Source organism: Amblyomma maculatum, chromosome 1 (assembly GCF_055883805.1).
Source record: "Amblyomma maculatum isolate TAMU_Amacu chromosome 1, ASM5588380v1, whole genome shotgun sequence".
In the NCBI taxonomy this organism is placed as follows: Eukaryota; Metazoa; Arthropoda; class Arachnida; order Ixodida; family Ixodidae; genus Amblyomma; species Amblyomma maculatum.
The window spans coordinates 60,637,840-60,659,526 of NC_139344.1; the positions used below are offsets into that span (position 1 = coordinate 60,637,840).

Consider the following 21,687-nt stretch of genomic DNA (forward strand, 5'->3'; position numbering starts at 1 on the left):
CTCCGTCGCCTAGACGCAGTACTAGACGCCATCCAATCGTCGGGCCTCACTCTGATGCCATTTTGCTTATGAAGAGCTGAAGTTTTTGGGCCATGTCGAACCAGGCGGGAGTTCTGCCGAATCCTGAAAAAACAGTTGCCATCGCCAATTTTCCGACGCCGCGGGACCAGAAAGAGGTGCGACGCTTTCTTGGGCTATGTGCATATTATCGACGTTTCGTGAAAAACTTTCCGCCCCCCTTACAATTCTTACTAAGGCTGATATGCCGTTCACATGGGGCGACCAGCAAATGGACGCATTTCAGGAGCTTCAACGTCGCCTGCAGTCACCTCCAGTTCTAGCACATTTCGATGAAACCGCAGACACCGAACTCCACAGGAATGCAAGCAATGTCGGTTTGGGCGCTGTCCTAGTACAGATACGGAACAGTGAACAACGTGTGATCGCCTACGCTAGTCGGGCTTTGTATAGGGCTGAGACAAACTACTCTGCCACTGAAAAGGAATGCCTGGCCATCGTGTGGTCTATTTCGAAGTTTCACCATACCTGTACGGCAGACCCTTCAAAGTGGTGGCCGACCATCACGCGCTTTGTTGGCTGACAAGCCTTAAAGAACCTTCTGCGCGTCTCGCCAGGTGGAGCCTACGACTTCAAGAATACGACATCACTGTAACCTACAAGTCAGGTCGTAAGCATTTAGACGCTGACTGCCTGTCTCGTGCTCCTGTACAACCAGCTTCGGACGCCTCAGGTGACGACAACGCATTTCTGAGTGCTATTAGTTCAGACAATGGGAGAACTGGTTTATTCAAGCAATGCATCATTCCTTCATCAGCAGCAATGCACATACATGCCCACCAAGCATGTATTTGGACCGGCCTCTAGCCTACTGAGCTATCGGTCTAAACAGTGTTTGTACATATCATTTGGTTTTGTCAATAAAGTTCCTTGAAAAAAAAAAAGAGCGTACAAACCCATAATCGCAATCAGATTCACCTCATCAGACCAAGGAAATTTAATTCGTTCTTATACAAACGTCACCAACTGCTCGTCAAACAGCTACCGGGCATAAACCATGACACGCCACAGCAGTCACTTTACGCTTCCAAATTATCTAAATATCAGCGCTCGACGGACAGACCATGCGGAGTTCATATGCGTCAGTGTATAAATAACAGCACAAAACCCAAAACTCGACAACAAGGAGGATTAATACAAACCAATTAGGCGAACAAGAAATGAAGGCATACAACATAGCAGAGGCAGCAACTTGCGAGATTATAAACTGGACCAGAAAAGTCAGGCGGACAGTCCACACAAGGCGGTCATGGTAAAAGGCTCTTAATGGGCCAGAAGCCAGCAGCTGGTGAAGGGCAGTCAGCCAGTGACCAGACAAGGAAAGATGCTGATCGAAGCGGGAGTCTCCATAAGTTTCCTCATGTTTCAGCTCAAGTAGTCAACATTACACTAGCATGTACACCGCCAGCAGACGTCCCCAAACTACACGATTGTTGGCACTGTAAGGTGTTTATAGGAGCACCAAGACCACAAGCAACGTCCGCAAACCAAAGCGACGGGGGTAGCGTTCTAATCAACAGGGCAGTGCCAACAAGGCTCCGGCTCCACTTCGTCTACCTCTTCGGGTTGGCGCGCGAGCTGATGGCGATCGGGATTACTACAATACCCCCCGGCGGAAAAGGAGCCATCCTGGCGACTCATGGTGAGGAAAGGGTAGGGGGATCATAATACGGCTTGAGGCGGTCGACATGTACAGTTTCTCGGCCGCGGCGGCGATGATCTGGAGATGGGTTCAAGGGCTCTACTACGTAATTGACGGGAGAAGATTGTTCGAGAATGCGGTAAGGTCCATGATAGCGCGATAGGAGTTTGGATGAGAGGCCGGGTGCAGAGGAAGGCACCCAGAGCCAAACGAGGGCACCTGAGGGATATGAAGGCGCTGGATTTGTAGGGTCCCGGTTATGCTTTTGTTGAGCCTGGTTCTCCGTTGTGAAGGAGCGCGCCAATTGTCGGCATTCTTCGGCAAATCTGTGCGCTTCAGACAGTAGAGTGGTCTCTGAAGCGTCGGGTTGGTAGGGCAGGATAGTATCCATGGTGGACGTGGGTTCACGACCATATAAAAGAAAGAAGGGGGAGAACCCAGTCGTAGTCTGCGTAGCCGTATTGTAGGCGTACGTTACGAAAGGCAGCACTTGGTCCCAATTAGAGTGAGCGCTATCAACGTACATGGCTAGCATGTCACTAAGAGTGCGATTAAATCGCTCAGTCATGCCGTTCGTTTGGGGGTGATACGCTGTGGTGCTCCGGTGAATGATCTGGCACTGTTTGAGGAGGGCTTCGACAGTGTCGGAAAGAAACGCACGTCCGCGGTCACTGATCAATTCTTTCGGTGCGCCGTGACGAAGAACGAGGCGATGCAGAATGAACGAAGCGACATCCCGTGCAGTGGCAGACTGCAAGGCCGATGTTTCCACGTAAATGGTTAGGTGGTCAACGGCTACGATGACCCAGCGGTTGTTAGCCGACGTGGTCGGAAGCGGGCCATACAGATCGATACCGACACGGTCAAAAGGGCGGCTGGGGCAAGGCAATGGCTGCAACGGAGCGGCTGGCTGAGGGGATGGATTCTTGCGAAGTTGGCAGGCGGTACAGGATCGGATATACTGACGAATGAAGCGGTACATGCCGCGCCAGTAATATCTCATACGCAGTCGAGAATAGGTTTTCATGACACCTGCATGGCCGCATTGGGGATCGGCGTGGAAAGAGGCGCAGATTTCGGCACGGAGATGTCGCGGAATCACGAGAAGCCACTTTCGCCCTGTAGGATGGTAATTGCGGCGGTATAAAAGTCCATCACGAGTGGCGAAGTGGTGGGCCTGACGACGAAGTGCACGTGACGGAGACAGCTCTGCGGGCGTAGACAGGAATGGTAAGAGGGAGGATATCCATGGACAGCTCTGCGGGCGTAGACAGGAATGGTAAGAGGGAGGATATCCATGGATCCCTCTGCTGCTCAGATTTCATGTTGGTAATGTTGAGCGGCGACATATCGTAGGCACAAACGAAGCCAGCCGTCGAGTCGTTAGGAAGCGGTGAACGGGAAAGGGCATCAGCGTCGGTGTGCTTGCGTCCAGATCGATAGATGACGTGGATATCGTACTCTTGAAGACGTAACGCCCAGCGGGCGAGGCGGCCGGAGGGGTCTTTGAGGGAGGATAGCCAACAGAGCGCGTGGTGGTCGGTAACAACGTAGAATGGGCGACCGTAAATATAAGGAAGAAACTTGGTAATGGCCCATATGATGGCCAGACATTCCTTTTCGGTCACAGAATAGTTCGATTCCGCTTTCGTGAGGGTACGACTAGCGTACGCGACGACATACTCGGAATATCCAGATTTCCGTTGAGCAAGAATAGCGCCCAGACCTACGCCGCTTGCATCAGTGTGTATTTCGGTCGAGCAGGCAGGGTCAAAATGGCGGAGTATAGGGGGAAAGACCAGTAGATGGCGTAGTGTACTGAACGCAGCATCACAGGCTGGTGACCAAGAGGAGAGGTTCGGGCCTCCGGCGAGAAGTTGCGTTAAAGGGGTGATGATACTGGCGAAGTTTCGGATAAAACGGCGGAAATACGAACATAGACCGATAAAACTTCGAAGTTCTTTCAAGGTTGTGGGCTTGGGGAAGTCTGCGACGGCACGAAGTTTGGTAGGATCCGGTAGAACGCCATCCTTGGATATGACATGACCAAGTATTGTGAGCTTGGTAGCGGCAAAGTGACATTTCTTCAAGTTGAGCTGTAGGCCGGCTTCAGTAAGGCACGTAAGGACACGCTGAAGGCGCACAAGGTGGGAAGGGAAATCTTTCGAGAAAACGACAATGTCATCTAGATAACAAAGACACGTTTCCCATTTGAGCCCACTGAGAATGCTATCCATCATTCTCTCGAAGGTGGCGGGGGCGTTGCACAGTCCGAACGGCATTACATTGAATTCATACAATCCATCGGGAGTGATGAAGGCTGTTTTCGGGCGGTCAGCGGAAGCCATCGGTACTTGCCAATAGCCAGAGCGCAAATCTAGCGACGAAAAGAACTCCGCTCCTTGCAAACAATCTAGCGCGTCGTCAATTCGTGGTAGTGGGTAAACATCTTTGCGGGTTATCTTATTCAGACGCCGGTAATCCACACAGAAGCGGATCGTGCCATCTTTCTTCGTCACCAACACTACGGGGGAGGCCCAAGGGCTATGAGATGGTCGTATGATGCCCCGTTGAAGCATATCGGCGACATTGTCACGAATGACGCGGCGCTCAGTGGGCGACACGCGATATGGTCGCTGCCGCAGGGGAGCATGAGGACCAGTGTCGATTGCATGAGAAACGGTCAAGGCGCGGCCCAAGGAAGGCTGGGACACGTCAAAAGATGCACTGAAGCGCTGAAGGAGGGCGACTATTTGGTCCCGGGGCGGACGTAAGGTCGGTCGCGATAGCTCGATGAAGGGCGTCGACAGGAAGCTCATCACTCGTAGCAGCACAAGACGTCAGGGCAGCGACTTGAGGAAAAACTTCAGGTTCGGAGAACATGTAAGTGCGATCAGGGTCCAGCTCTTCAATGTAGCCGAGGCACTCCCCGCGAAGAACAGCCGTTGGGCAGGGAAAAGGGTTGGAAGCATAGATGACACAGCTGCCATCAGAAATTGTTAGAACGGCGAAAGGAAGAAGGAGGCGGTTATGGTGGGCGGAGGAGAGTTCGGGCGTAAAGAGAACAGGACTAGGGAGGGCAGATGTCGAAATAAGGGGAACGAGAACAGAAGAAAAGGGAGGAATGTCGGTGTCTGCAGCTACAAGGAGTTTAGCAGGGCGCACAGGCGGGTCACACAGGGAAACATTACACACAGGGGAAAGCTCAACTTCAGCACGGGCACAATCAATCACAGCACTGTGAGTTGACAGAAAATCGTAGCCGAGGATGATGTCGTGGGAGCAGTCGTAAAGCACCACCATCTCGACGAGATACGTAATGTCTTTGATGCAAACTTGTACCGTGCACGCTGCCACAGGGGTGATGCGCTCTGAACTGGCCGTACGAAGCGAAAAGGCAGAAAGCGGCGTCGTGACCTTGCGAATTTTGCGGCGAAGGGCATCACTAATTACGGAAACGGCAGCACCTGTATCCACCAGCGCAAGAACAGGAAAACCTTCTACAAACACTTCAATGACGTTGGCGGGAGAAGGCGGAGGACTTAACGAGTTCGTCAAACGCGCAGTTCTTGCCTCCGGAACTGCGGCATTCAGTTTTCCCCTTGCGTAGGGCCCTGTCGCCGGACCATTGGCGAAATGGAACGTCGGCGAGGCGAAGGCGAACGGTGTGTCGAGTACTGAGCCCGAGGTGGAGACGATCCAGAAGAGACGTTGCTCAAGGGCGGCTCGGGATCGTAGTGGTACTGACGGACTGTGTTCTCAGGATGAAGCGGGCGCTGACGGCAAAGGCGAGCGACGTGACCCGGGAGCCCGCAAGCATAGCAAATTGGGCGATTGTCGGCGGTTCGCCATGGGTTCGTAATGCGGCGTCGCGGTCGAGGGATCTGAGACTGAGGGGCCATGAAACGAGGTGGAGCATAAAATGTAGGGCCGTTCTGGTACGACGATGTTGGAAGCGGACCGCGCGTTCCAGCGGTTACTTGAGCGTAAGTGAGTGGTGCTTGCACAGGAGCGATGGGAACACTAGAAGGCAGCGCTTCGGCGACTTTCTCCTCGATAACTTGGCGGATAGCCGGCGAGATGGATGGCGCGTTGGCCGGCGCTAATTGCGAAGTGCAGACGGTCGGCTGAAATGGATGGAGGAGGGACAGCTGGCGTGCAACTTCTTCGCGGATGAAGTCTTTGATATTCTGCATAAATTGAGACTGTTCCGCAGACGGCGTAGCCAGTGCCAAGCCAGCAATGCCGGCAGGTGTGGCAGCCCGCCGCGTAGGAGCGCGTTGCTTTCGTAGCTCGTCAAACCTCTGGCACAGTGTTATAATGTCGGATACGGAAGTAGGGTCTCTGGCCGACATCACGTCCTCAATGTAGCTAGTAAACGTTTCTTCGGGACGTTGAAGCCGTGCATGGAGGCGTTGTTCGGCGCGGAGTTTACGTACCGCAGGACGGCCGAAGACATCCGCGAAGTTCTTCTTGAAGACAGACCACGTCGGAAGATCGGCTTCGTGGTTTCGAAACCACAGATTCGCCACGTCCGTGAGGTAGAAGAGGACGTTGCTCAGTTTGATGGAATCGTCCCAGCGGTTGTAAGTGCTGACGCGCTCGAAAGAGGCCAGCCAGTCGTCAACGTCGTGGTCGTCGGTACCACTGAAGAAAGGTGGGTCACGGGGGCGTTGTGCCCCGGGACAGAAGATGGTGGCAGGAGTGGCAGGGATGGGCGTCGATGGTTGGCTGGGAGCGTCCTGCATGGTTGTGACCGAAGGCGGTAGCGTGCGGTTCCGAAGTTCCAGGGTGAAATTTGCGAGGAGGACTGGGGCGACGACCGAACCTCCACCAAGTGTAAGGTGTTTATAGGAGCACCAAGACCGCAAGCAACGTCCGCAAACCAAAGCGACGGGGGTAGCGTTCTAATCAACAGGGCAGTGCCAACAAGGCTCCGGCTCCACTTCGTCTACCTCTTCGGGTTGGCGCGCGAGCTGATGGCGATCGGGATTACTACAGCACTGATACATAAGTGAATCCAAGCTTTGCTGGACACTTTTGCGGCCATCTATCTGCAAGGCTTCAAAATTTTCACGATCCTTTTTTGTCCTTAGCACTGCCAGAGTCCTTCGCAGCTGATTATCCCTGTATGCTGAAAAAGCGACATACATTTTTGTCCCGTGATCGACAAGTGTCTTTTTTTCTTCTTAAAATACTGCCCAATGTGAATTCACCAAGGTGCTATATGCTTCTGCAGAGGCTCCTTAATACATTGTCCTGTTTGCTTTACATCAACCAAACCACAGCCAAGAAGAACTTTTGTTTTGCATGGCCCATATACTTGACTCTGTGATAGGCGTCGCATCCCTGTTTTCAATCGTAATCTATGTTGGTAGACAGCCAGAAATAGGGCAGCTTGCATGGCGCAAAGAAAGCACTTACAACAAATTTTCCTCCTACCCTATTCATGCCAAAAAAGATTGCATGAACACAGGGTAAACTTTGCAGCTCGCATCTGTCGATTTCGCTGTATTGAGGCATAGAGTCAACAAAGGCTCAGAAATAGATACTAGAAGGGCAGCAGCCCAGCAGAACGGAGGTGATCCCCCTTGAACGATGAAAGCGACCTGCCCCATAAGAGAACCAGCCTTGATGAGTGAAACTGAATGGAAGCACCTGTGTTTGCCGTACATGCCAAAGCCAAAAAGTCTGGTTGTCCCCACCAATTCCCGCCAATCGATGCTCTGAGTCTTTCTGCCTGGGGCCGTCACATGTCAACCCTGGTTTCAGTTTCATCGATCCAGTGGATCACCTTCGCTCTGTAGAGTTTCCGCCTGCACCTCTTATGGCTGTTGCTGAACCCCTATTGAAGACCCTATGCCCCAACACAACTGAACAAGAAATCGACTTAGGCGAGCGCCATCTGGAAATGCTAGGTGGCATTATTCCCCACTCCCGAAAAAAGAATGGCAGGGGGAAAGAAAAGAATAAAAAAACAAGAGAGGCAAAAACGAGACAGGAGTCACAGCTGCAGCCATTAACGTCTACAGCACGGCTTAAGCCACACAACGTGCACAATGTCAGAGCTGGAATGTCAATGTTTAAGTTGCATGACTTCATGATAATGTCATTCACAGGCCATAGCACTGTGAAAGAGCCTAAGTGGCGAGACAGCAGTTTCTCAAACAAGCCTTGGGGCAGACTAGTGTCCACACCCAGACTTGTGACAGGGTTCGTAGTCAACAGGTTGATGGAGGAAATTGCAGCGGCCCTCATCATTGCTCAGGCTGCTGTCCGATGACAGACAGCAGCGGAATTGTCAGAAAAAGCAAGTTCTCAGCCAGTGCCACCTGGTATACATAATGTTGCACACGAAGCCAGAGCATTTTGCTAAAAAAATATGCACTTCTGGCTCAGGCTTGGAGTGGATTACTCCTATTTTGTCATAATGTAGCAGCATATAGTAGCACATTGCCTTTTTGGCGCCACAATCACATCATTGCAATGCACCCTTTTGCTTCAAACGTCAACTTCAAACTTGGCACTGCTTCAAATGCGACGCTGCTTCAAACGTTAACTGTGCAACTATGGCGTACCGCGAGCCAACTGCGTCTTGGCAAGAGAAGATGGAGAGAATATCGAATTTTCATAGAGGCCTAGGAATTGAAGCAGGCACCACTTGATGAAAGCAGCAAATACACCATGCGGATTTACAATTAGGAATAAATCAGAGCTAGTGTTAAGCATCATTGCATATATCATCATTATAACTGCAATATTACCAATTTACCATTGTAATCTGGACAAGAACAATTTTTTTCCCTGGTTTACAATATTTACATATGTACTTGTCTTACAAAACTATCTTAATGCAACACCTTTGCACCGACATTGCTGGGTCTGGAGAGAAGCTTAACAACGCATTCACAACAGCCATGAGTCGTCATTTCAGACTTCAGAAACAATCATTTGACTTTCATTCAGACTGAACACAAACCGACAATTTACAACTATCATTGCTGGCTCCAATAAAAAAACCTCAAACCTGATTGGTTTTGAAGTGCTGCATTATTATCGTGGTACCTATATTATATTGCTTAGGTTCAGCTCCAAAAGAGAATGCATGATCCAACACCTTCCTTGAAAATTATAAATGATGCATCCCCCTCCTCTCCCACCTTTGCTCCTAGGTACAATGCAGATCATTCTCACGTCCTCCACCACAGAGTTTAGGTAGGTGAATGTAGTTTCTCAATGACAGCTAAAATATTCTGCTTTAGCATGAGGCTGCAAGTGGTAGAATGATTCATTCCCCTCTCCTCTCCCTGTGCATGCACGCAGCCGTTTTTTTGTGGGTACCAGGCATTTTGTGGGAACCAGCATCATATAAACCTTAAAGTATTACCTTGCTTGTAGAAATTCCCCTGTACGAGGCATAATGACAAGGCATTTAGAGCTCAAGTAGAACAGAACAAATAACTGACCGTGTTGATGAGAACTCTTGCCGACCCAGCACTCGATGGCTGCCCAGACGACCTAGACAACGAGCCTACTGATCTTGAGTCCGAATGCACACTCGAGTCGCTCTGTTGATCTGGAAAGCTGCAAGGACCGATAGTTAGTGTGCACCAGATTCTCAAGAACTATCTGCAATTGCACTTCTAGAAAACATCAATCCACTAACTATGCAGTAGTGCTTTATTGAGACTGAATTCCTTGTTTGCGAAATTTCGTTGTGATCTTTGTAGTAGTAGTAAAAAGCACTACTACTACAAAGATCACAACGAAATTTCGCAAACAAGTTTTTGAACAAACGGTGAACTGACTGCCAAAATAATAAAGAAATGGCATCTTGATTGGTCAAGAATTAAAGATGTACGAGCAGGTAGGTTAAGGCACTGCTTTTCAGCTCCTGATGATATAAAGCACATGTATAATCATTTAAGAAAGAGCTAGTTAGTACTCAAGTTTACAAGGAAAATTATTTTTTTAAATATTAGCAGGAAGACAATGTGTTGGCATACCACTGGTTCTCATAGTTTTGGACTGACCATACATACAGTTTCAACTGCTAAGAAAAAGCAGCTAAATCTAAGAGATGACAAAAGACACCTAAATTTCGTAACATATTAAAAGTGGCAAGTGCTGATATTACAAGCAAGCTTCAATCCTGTAATTCCCAGAATATCACCTGTGATATTCTGGGAATAGAACCTGTAAACGAAATAAGTTTCATTTTTCAACCATGATTCAGCACTTCAAAATAGAAAACTACATGAATTGCAGATATAGTCTGTTCTAAAGTATCTATCAAACCAAGGTTAAAGTTCGAGCTATCAGATATGCAGGAGTGCTGCCGACATTTGTTTATGCAAAAGCTAACCCAAATGGCAAAAGAGCCAAGGTTTGTATATTCATACTACTGCTCCGATAGGAAACCGATCAATTTGACTTTCGTGCTCAATTTACAGTATGCAGTTTTATTGTATTTGTCACTGAGACATCAGCAAAGTATGTTAATGTAATTATGCTCTAACACCCTTTTATTTTATAAACATTCCAATTTGTATTTGATTGATTGAATGTCCTTTATTGAATGGGAAGGCTCATGACCATGGATGGGGATAAAGGGGAGCAGACAGAATCTTCATTGCTTAGGTCGTCACTCGAATCACATTGCTCTAAACAGGCCATTAAGCGAGCCATACTTGGCAAATATCATCTGTGTGTTAGCATCAGTTTCTAGAAGGGAACGGTAGTTCAGGCGGTAGGGTTTGATCTCGGAGCGTCCAGTAGAAAAAGCAGGGCAATCACAGAGTAGATGAGATATGCCGCCACGATTTATGGTAGAGCATCCGCCTCGCATTCGGAAGGTACGGAGTTCGATCGCCAGTGCCACCGGGTACCCACCGGTTTCCAATGGGTGCAGGATTTCCCCTGGCCTGGTGCTCGGCTCTTCTGGGGTGAAATGCTTGGGAAAAGGGGCCATGAACCAGAAATGTTGGTTCAGTGTACAGTGGGGGCCCGTAAGTACAGTGAGGGCACATAATCATTTTTTCCGTATACTGACGCCAGCGGGCCATAATACGTGGCGTGTAAGCCGCATGAGCGATGAGCTTATTCAAAAAGACTTCGGGTGAGGTGGGTTTTTCTCGTAAAAGGTGGGCCTGGTGTGGCCACCTGCATGCGATGCTGACTGATGCTACGAAAACTGGTTCGAGTATAGTGCATAAGGGCAAGAGAAGGGGTGAGTTGCCCGCCCAAGGTCGAATAAGGATGAAGCAAGGGGGGTGGGGAAGTAAATGTGGACATCCCACCTGCCAAGGCAGCCGTGGCATGTGCCGCCGCATTGCCCCCTGATTCGTCCGAGTGACCTGGGGTCCAGTGAATATCTGGTCGCAAGTTGGTGGCGTTTAAGGAGGTGCTGTATGGCCGTAGCTGTTGCATCTTGTGAACCCGGAGTAGCGATTTCCTTGCAAGCTTCATAGGAATCAGTAAGAATATGTATTGAACCAGTTCCGGTGCAAGGCACTCCTGACAAGGCTCCCCAAATCGCGAGGAGTTTTGCATGAAGAGAGGTACCTTGAGGTAGGTGGCAGGCATAAGCGCCTGAAAGGGAAGGGTTGTCATCGCATACCCAGCCCATAGATGCAAATTCACTTGTAATCGATGCGTCTTTGTATATGTCAGTCGTATCAGGGATTCACTCTTGTCAGTGATGGGCAGAGAGGAGCTCTCGGGGAATGACAAAATCACGTTTCATAGGTCGGCGATGGAGGCGTGTGCCTACTGGCATCTCCCAAGGGGGAAGAGATGCATATAGGGCTGGTGTTTTGTAGTTACGCTGTTCATCCCAGGCCAGCAGGCGACGCTTGGACAGTGTTCTCTAGACGTATTCGATGACGCGTCTGTGACTCGGTAACGATGGTAGTGAGCGGTGGAAGAGCGGCCAAACACTCAAGTTCGGCTATAGGAGTGTGCTTAGGTAGACCGGTAATAGTGCGTAGTGTAGCGCGATGAAGGCGTTCGACCTTAGCGAAGTCAGTCTTCGACAGTTGGAGGACGGGTATGCCATAGAGGAGTCGCATGTTATACCTGTCACCACATCGGCCATGTAGCCAAATACTGCTCGTTTCCAGCCATTTGTCGGGATTGCGATAAGAACCCGCACCCTGAGGACCCCGGCTGCAAGCAGTTTCCTCAATGCGTAGCCTGCGGCACTTCCACGCATATCGCCCTGAGTGCCCAGTGCCCGGCTTGAGCTTATGCAAAGCCTGTCAACAAATCGGCACCTAAGGAGTCGGATGATCCGAATACGCATCAGGTGACATCCTCACATACTGTCTCCAAACATATATCATATGCCGAAAAGACCTCTTCTCCAGGTTTAGCCGAGGTTATTGAGAGCCTCAGAGCAGAAATATCTGAACTACGCCGCGAAAATCAGCGTCTCCAGGAGATGATAACTAAGGACAACAATGGACACCCGAACTCGTTCCCAGACTATGCAACGCAGCCGCTCACAGAAGGGCCGCAAAAGCCGTTCACCTACCCGCCGGCCGCAACCGGTCACAGCGTCTGATTCCGCCTATACCCACATGCTGGGGCTAATCCGACAGGAATGCGCCCAAGAGACACAGAAGCTGGAAGAAACTCTGCAGAGCCATCTGCAGACTATGTTTGAGGAGTTCCAACGTACCACACTCACAGACGATAGCAAGCGCCGTAAATCTGTGCCCCTTTCATGAGTACTATGGCTCATGGGATTCAATGGAACTGCAGAAGCTTCAATCAGAACGGTCCTACCCTTCGTACATTTGTGCCTCAGCGCCGTCCTCTTTTCATACTCCTTCAAGAAACGCGCGGTCCTCGTAAAATTTCTGGTTACTGCACTTACCAGACACCTATATCCAACATAAAAACGGCCGTTCAGAGGGACAGGCGGCTGTCTTAATCCGAAACGATTGTCCTTCCACTCAGCTCTCGCTTCAGTCCCTTTGCTCTCCCACTCGTGAGATTGTTGCAGTAAAAATCTTCCCCCCTGGCCAAAAGCCTTTCGTCGTAGCATCGGCTTATTTCTGGCCAGGTAACGTCATGGCAGAACCCTGTACCTGGCTCCCTGACCTTGAAAACGCAGCACACCCTTATCCTATTCTTATTGGCGGAGATTTCAACACACATCACGCAGCCTGGAGCTCATCTCAGCCTAATCAACGTGGTAAACACCTATATGACGCCCTTGATCAAACTCTTCTTACCCTGTGCAATGAACCTAACGCGCCGACCCATATCGGTCTCCATCCCTCTCAAGCAGACACTACACTGGACCTTACATTTTCATCACTGCGTCTTCTTCGGCGCTGGGAAGTCCTTTCTAATTCTTGGGGTAGTGATCACTTGTCCATCTTGCTCACTCTCCATCGTAAATGTCTTCGCGTTCGGACAACACGCTCGTTTTTCAACTGGGACAAGTTTCGTGCTAATACTACGACCCCCTTCTTGGATATTAACTCCTTCCTGTCTGTACTCCGAGATGCCTGCACTCAAGCTCTCGAATATATCCCCTGTGACGATTCCACAGTTGGCATGGATGCTCACCTGGCTAACCTTTGCCGTTGCGCAGATCACCTCACGCAACATTTTCGGACACGCGGAAAATGTCACGAAGATCTCGTGCTTCTTCGACGACAATTCAAGCTTATCCGGGCATACCAGCTTCACCTGCAAAGTGAGGCTTGGCACACTACATGCGACCGTCTTGGACAAGTACCGGGCCTATCACAACTTTGGCGCATCTTTCGTGGCCTAAATGGCAAGGCACGCAGGGCCCCACCTCTCGCCGATCTCCTTCTCAATGGCAACCCGGCTGATGTTGAAGATGAAGTTATACGCACCTTTTTCCCACACGCCAGCCTAACGCCTCCACCAGCAGTTTCCATTTTCCCAGTCAGAAACCCTGATCCAGACCTGGATAGCCCATTCTCAAAGGGAGAACTGCAAGCAGCCCTCGGAAGAGGTTGAGCTCGTGCCACACCTGGGCACGACCGAGTCAGTTGGCAGGAGCTTCGCAATCTCGATTCGGCAGCCCAGGATGCCCTTCTCGACGTCATTAATTCTTACTGGGAGACCGGAACAGTACAGGATAACCTCAAGCTTTCTCTTATTCTTCCTATCCCTAAACCTGGCAAAAACCCTCGACTTCCTAGTAATTTGCGTCCAATCGCCCTGACTTCACATCTCTGTAAACTCATCGAGCGCCTGCTGCATACCCGAATTAGTCACTACATTGAATACGTCAGTCCTGGATTTCATCCAGCTCAAGCCGGCTTCCACCCTAACCTCGGAACGCATGACTGCCTTTGGCTTTTGCGAAGAGTTCTGAATAGAGCTCATCGTAAAGCGCTACCTGACTATCTCCTGGCTGTCGATATACACAAAGCCTTTGACAATGTTCGCCATGAGGTTATCCTGGAGGAACTCGCCAAACACTTTCCTAATACTCGTGCCCAAATCTGGATCCGCAATTTTTTTACGTCTAGACCCATTCAGCTACATGGCAAAGCTCTGGGATGGGTGCCCAAAACCTATTACTTGGATAGGGGTATACCTCAGGGCTCCATTCTCAGACCCATATTGTTCAACTTGGCCATGACACGCGTTGCCGAGAATGTGGGAATCAGCAGAAGCGCAAGATTCGCTATATATGCCGATGATATTACCGTCTGGACTGAGGCAGCGGATTACATAGACAAATATTCTATGGAGACTGAACTTTAGGCGGCCCTTCTTTGTCTTGAAGATACACTAACCAAAATTGGCCTCGAACTTGCACCACATAAAACAGAATTGATTAGTATCGACAGAAAACATAAAACCAGCCCCAGTATGCAGCTCCATCTTCACATCGGAGGCAACACCATCGCCTCCTCAAATGGGCAAATCTGCATCCTTGGCCTGCCCATCTCAAGCTGCAACAGTCCCCAGAAATGGGTTCATCAGCTACAACGCCTTTGGCCAGCACTGCTACATACTATTCGTCGCCTGTCCAACCGGCACGGCGGTGCGCGGCAACATGCCTGCCGTGCGATGGCCAGAGCAGTGGTGGTCAGAAGAAAAAATTGGTATTTGATATTTCTGCATTGAAGGAAGGATTATTCGGATTTAATATGCTCAATGCCTGGGCATTATTAGAGGGTTAAAGAAAAAGCTGGGAATGATTACTAAGCACAAACATGCCAACACAATAAGTTTGGCGAGTGCAAACATAAGCAGTTTTTTAAATAATGCATCAAATATTCCCTCATTCAACTTGCTGAATGAATAAATAAGTGCACATTTAAAATTATTTGAAACAAAATGAATATGATCTAGTTTTCGAATGGTTTTTGCATGATGGGCACACATTCTCAGTTCGGTCTGGGCCCACCAATGTTTGCTGTACGGCAGCTTTTTCAAAAACAGAGACCACTCCAATGCTGCATAGAACGCCACGGCGAAGCCAAATTTACGCAGCCATGTTCGTGAGGCTCATGCGACCTGCAAAACTCGAACTCTCAGCAGCGTTTAGCAGAGTTTAGCTCACTCCGCTTGAAAATGATAAGATTTCTCGAAACCGCCACAGGTTTCTTCTTCCCAATGAGCGGGAAGAACTGGTTCCTCCTTTAAGTTCAAAGACCATCCCATATAGTGATCGAGCACGGAAGCTTGGAACCGTGCCTGCCTTCCTTTTCCAAGTTGCTTGCACAGAGTCTAATTGAGTAGAAATTTTAGCTGAAGGAGAGCTGTCAGTTTTCTTTCCTTGAACGAGATAAGTATTTCTTTGAACAAGTGTTGCTCTAATTGAACTGATGGCCAGTTGCATGTGCATGGTCTGCAGTGTGCATGTGCATGGTCTGACACCACACTAATACTCTGCCGTGAGTCAACTGCAATGCGAGCACTTTCTACTTCCTCTCAGCCTCGTGGCAGAGCAGATAGAATTTCATTCCACTCTCAACTATAAGATCAGTGTCGAGCCTTTCAGCAACTACAGATTTAACTCCACAAAGTATGGCATCGCCACCAGCATTTCACTGTTTAGCGCGAATATTTCAGTCTAGTACGAATTTTCGCAGATGTAGCAATAACCATGTGGATATTCATCTCATTTGGGTCTTTCACTTATTTGATTCAATTTCAATTTGGTTTTTAACTAGATCATTCGGATTCAATTAGGTATTAAAACTAGGCTGTTCATAATCAACTTGGTTTAGAGAAAGTATTGTTCACACAGCCCTATAATTCAATATACCGTTTCGATTCAAGGAATGTTTGCTAAATTTAAAAAAGGTTTAAAAAACCTTTCGACACTAATTCAGGATCTGTGCAGCTTGTAAAGCATCAGCATCATACTTGCAAAGCTTTGGGATTCCATATCATTAAAAATCTGTATGATGACTGATTTGTCAACACAACTGGGCAGTAGATTACACGAGCCAAAACCATTCGCTAGTGCACTTGCTTTACTTTTCAAGATGAGGTTGAAGAAGTTTTTTTCCAAACAAAATTTAATGTGAATATTAGCAAAATAATCACCAATGTGCCTACAGAAGTTGAGGACCTTTGAGGAGCTTCCATTAATTCCAAAATTCCATAGACAATTGCATTTGTTGTAGTAACTAATTAAGCTTTAATTTAACTCAATAATCACACAATGAATCCTATTCTGAGTACACTTTACACCAATCTGACACAGGCAGAAGTGGCCATCCCTTGAAAAACCAGCAGGTCCTGTTCTGCCTAATACTGGACCAGAGTTACTAAGTTATGCAGGCTAGAGAAGCTCATTCAGGACAAACCCACTTAGCTTTCTGTCCCAAAAGCAAACACGTACACAAAAATAGTTCAGAATGAAACGTAAAACGGTCACGTCCTGGCTGCAGGCAACATGAATATGAATGAAAGCACTACAGTGAAGCATCCCAAGAACAGCGTTCAGTGGACTTTTTTTTGAAGTCACAATATCAAAACTTTTGATGCCCTTTTTCTTTTTTGCTTGGAACAATGCACAATGCAATAGTGTACATGAATTACGAAGTGGAATTCAGTTACACAAGCCAAATAATTTACAATTAAATTTTAGAACGCAAGCTCTACTTCCGCTATGCCACACCTCAAGGTCATCTGGCTCTGAACATTTAACCTTGAACTGAGACAGAGCCTGAGCTCTACTTCTACCATTCATCTGCACATGAGCCAGTGCCTCACCACAGCTGCATTGCAAAAAACATTGCTGCCAATGGATTTCGAACCCGTGCCAGAACAAACAGATCAGCTTCCCTGGACCAGGCACAAAAGCACTATACTATCGCTGCAGCCAATCATACCTTGTGTAAAACCGCAACACACTCTCGCGCAGTGCAGTGCGCATCGTCTTCATGAGCTTTCATCTCTGCCACTCCTTCATTTAACCCTAGGTAAATATGTCATACACATACACCGTCTCGCAGAGTGCAGCCGAGGTCCGCTAGCGTAGTGTCAGGCAAATCCACCAGGCAGCGTCATAAAAAGAGGTGTGGCATAGAGGAAGCCGCTCTCACTAAAGACAAAGACTGCAGCCACGTCAAAAAGGCTGCTAAGACCATCGACCAAAAACAAGCCAGATAGCCCGTTGCCGAGAAGCTCAAACAAGCGTGAAAGCGCGTCAAGATCGAAGTAGTAGCAGTGACTGCACTTGCGCAACTTGGGTCTAGGATAATTGAACCTCCCAAACGTTTTTCTCCGCAATTTTGGTTTCACATGCCGAGTGATGACAGTGATTCCACTGATGTGCTTTGGTCATATGAGACTAGAAAAAAAAACTGCAGTATAATCACTGGCTATTCATTTTTTTGTGATTTTAACTTTCGGGAAGGCTTGCAAAAGAACTGGTGCAAAATAAAATTAACAAAGCAGCCACCATGCTGCAGTTTTTGTACACCTCAGGTGACTTCAACTTGTACAAGACATCAATGTCATCTTTCAGCCACTGAAACTGAAACAGAAACTGCATGGAACAAAATCTCAATAAATTATGCATCGTTTTCTCATACAATCCACAATGATATTTATGTTTAACCAGATTTTAAATGAGCACACAGCGACTGGTTCTTATGAACTCAAATACGCTAACATTCAAACGGTTTCCAATGGCTTATTTCACAATACTGAGAACTTCATGCCTGCACTGCAGACTTGGTAGTTTTGATCAAAGACACTTTCCGCTGAGCTTTCACTATTGCCAAAATAGCATAGAAGCATGAACAGATTTGCCAATTACTGTCTTTTTGGAACAAGTGCGAGCTTGGCGGTAAATGTTTTCAATTTCTATAAATACATTACTGTGCTAAAATTATAATTGAATTTTGCTTGCAAAGAACTTGAATTTATTCTTGGAAAAGTGAAATAAGTACAATATCCAATAGTTCTGGCTCCTGTAAGCTACAAGCCAGCTGTGCAGATATACCAAACAGAGCCACCTCAAAGAATACTGACAATCCGGAATCCCAAATTTTATCAAATGAAAGCATGACAACTGGTACATACCCCTAGAATTGGTTGGCAGGTTTATGCGGTTTGTCCCAAAGTGACTCAGACTATGAGAGACGCCGTAGTGGAGGGCTCTGAAAATTTCGACCACCTGGGGTTCTTTGCACTGACATCACACAGCCCATGGGCGCCTTGCTTTTTGCCCCCATCAAAAAGCGGCCACCATGGCTGGGATTCAGTCCCGCATCCATGGTCACAAAAGTCGAGTGCCCTAACCACTGCATCACCGCGGCGGGGCACAGCCCCAGAATTGTAGCGTCCAGTTTTGCTGACAAAAATTGCCTGTCTGACAAAATTAAACATTCTGAAAAGCAGCAGCACATTAATCCTCTGCAAATTGTTTGTGAACTGAAAGTTCCAAGAAAGCTCCAGTGTCTTGAAATTCATTCCATTGAAACAAAGTTTTCAACAAAATAGAATTTTGGTGGGTTTTGTAGCAAAAATTCATTAACCTGAATAGATATTGAAGTGCTGTCCATTTCAATGATTATTCACCGAAAAACTTTTACCAAACAGGAATTAACTCCGCCCATAAACACATCACCCTGTGAACCTCTGGCTGCCATGACAGCGTGCCCACACATGATCGCTGCCTCGCTTCCCAACATTTGCCCATTTACGTGTCTTATGCATCTTTGCCCAGTCTACAAGTTATGCAAATATCATTGGAGATAAGTTCGAATATTGACTTTTCCAGGTGTAAGCAGAGATGAGCTTCGAGCTGTACAATAATACACTGAATGAAAACACAACACTGTACCCTGACGATGATAAGCAACTTATCACAGGGCTCATTGTATTCACTGCTGATGTTGTGTGAGCTAAATAATGCCCCATACAGGAATTCAGGCTAAAGCTTGGCGCCACAAGTTGAGAAGAAAGGATATTTTAAAAATGTATTATAGATTGTCAGCTCACATTGATGTCTTGACAAGACATGAACAATGGATGGTCTCTATACTACATAAGTGCAAGCATTGTATAGCCAACCTCAGACACGAATTCTGGTATGCTTTAACAAGAAACATGCCTGACAGGAAGACTACTAACCTGTCAGAAGGCCTCTGGTCATCAAAGAGGTTCCTTGCTACTCCATCCAAAGTCACTGTTGTCACATGTGAAGGTCCTGTCCTTTGAGTTCGTGGGCCACTCATTGTAAATTTCACACTTCCCTTTGACGTCGTCGACTGTCCACCGAGCGCTTGTGACACACCTGTTGCCATAGCAGGCTTTGCGCGTGGAGGTACTGTTGCAGTGGTTGTACTAGCCGGAACAGAAGCAGGAGGTGGGGCCGGTGAAGATGATGACACTGTCACCACTGTGTCTGACGTCCTTTTCTCACTCTCAATGGTGGCAGCTGGTGGTGCTGCGGTGGGAGGAGCTAGAGGTGATGCTTCCACATTGTGGTGGATGTTCCTTCTCAGTCGCTGAAACTCCTTCCAAAACTGAGACTTGTCCCCATCACTGCAACCCTTCTCACTGCCATCCTTATTCTCCTCCTCTTCCTCCTTGAGCAAATCTGGCAAGGTGCCCGTCCGAATGTCAGTACAGCTCGTGCTGAATACGTCCCCCACCTCAAAGAGACGATCCACCGACGTGTTCATCAGCTTCTTTCCCGTTAAATGGAAGGCACCAAATGACCGTGACATTGATGAGGTGAGGTCTGCCATGGAGAGAGCCATCTTGGCACCCCCACCAAGGGCTGGATGGCTCCCTGCAGAAAACAGGCCACCTTCCATGCTGGCCATGATTAACGAACGGCTCATCGGGGTGCGTGGGACGGCCGAATGGGGGAAGACTCGGGGCTTAATTGGAGTCGCCAGGATCTGTTCCGTCCAAGAAGCTTCCAGCAACGGCTTCTCTAACTGCCGGATATCGACATTTAGAACCTTCTGTTCAAATGGGTAGGAGAAAACTTCCGGCGGGAGGCATTGGAGCCATGAGAAAAGACTTAGGTCAGCGTCAGCGTTACCTAGCAGTTCAGCAAAGTGGAACTCGTCATCCCGAGTACTGCTCGGAGGAAGGGTTGCCTTCTTTTGGCACAGGTTCACACACGATTCGTACAAGATCCCCTTAATGAGGAGCTGGACGAGACGATCCCCCGACGAAGTGCGTGCTACAGACACAGGCGATTTGACCGGGGCAGGTAGCAAGTTCTCGACTAAAGGCAACACCTGCATAACAAAGATGCACCCGGTGCTACAACCTGAAGAAAAATACTTGGTAGATAGATACAACATTTCACACAAAGTTACATTGCTAATGTTAGTTGCCTTGGTTGACCAATGACCATGCACATGTTAACGCCTCGATCCTGGAAATGTCTTACAATTTGGCTTGATAAACACAGGCTAGTACCCTAGGAAAATCATCCATACAACTCTAAAGCAGTCTTTTTCAGTTGTTCGTCTTGAAAAGGTGGGTCACACTAACATACTAAAATTAAAAAGTTAAGCTGTTTAATTTATTACTAAATTTATGTGGTGGTATGTGGTTTGCGAAGTTTAACGTCTCAAAGGTGCACATAAGCTACGAGAGATGCTGTGTTGAAAGGCTCCAGATTAATTCAAGTTCTTTGGTATGCGATGGCATCGTACAAATCATAGGCATCTGCACATTTTGCTCCCAAAGAAACATGGCCATCAGCTAGGATCCTATCCCGCATCGTTGAGCTCTGAATTCCATGGCCAGTGAACCACTGCAGTGAATCAGTGCACAAAAATAAGCACCAAAAAAGGTCACATATAGCCATCGCTACTTCATTCAACACAACGGTTTCTATAACAATGTAAGAATGTATTAATTCTACAATATGCTTAAATTTAAAATTTATGGTGGTTCAGAGAATATGCCTTGTGCGCACTTTTCGCGAATCGCAGCATTCTAGGCAGAGAATGCTGGGAAGAAAAGCATTTTAGCGCCTCATGCATACAACACCAATTTCCTTAATAAAGCTTTTGCGCTGCACCACACAAGACTGTCAGACAAGCTGAAAAGACTGCATTTCCAACTGTTATTAAGAAACAATACATCAATGTGGACACTGACGATTTACTCTTGACCAGCAGAGGACAGGAGGGAAAGGAAAGAACACTGGCATCTGCCTCCTTGCCATAAATAAAGAGTGGCCTATTTCAGCACTAGCAACACCGCACCCTCTTTCAACTTCCCCCAGACAGAGACATAGGCTTGTTTTCTTTCCTGCATACACTTGGGTGCAGAACCAAAAAATGCTGTCTAGGTATCTCCAAGTAAGCAGCAGTTCTTGCAAACAAAACTTTTTAAATACAAAAGTACCAAAAAAAAACATTTTTAGTGATTTTTCGCACTTTCATTATACACTGAAATTATTAGAATAACTGATCAACACAGTATACCATGGCATGGCAAAATTTCCAAGAAATTTCAAAGGTTAGCTC

At 47.7% G+C, this 21,687-nt stretch overlaps 1 protein-coding gene across 3 annotated transcripts in view; it reads right to left on the reverse strand.

Moving 5' to 3' along the window:
* Positions 1-21,687, reverse strand: part of LOC146202543 (WD repeat-containing protein 47) — a 171,944-nt gene that overhangs the window by 137,326 nt on the left and 12,931 nt on the right. For all 3 annotated transcript variants that reach the window (XM_084588212.1, XM_084588210.1, XM_084588211.1), the window contains exons 4-5: positions 19,319-20,442; positions 9,187-9,304 (exon numbers count right to left, since the gene is read on the reverse strand). In XM_084588212.1, the coding sequence (XP_084444338.1) occupies positions 9,187-9,304; positions 19,319-20,442 (1,242 nt within the window). The remainder of the gene's footprint in view (positions 1-9,186; positions 9,305-19,318; positions 20,443-21,687) is intronic.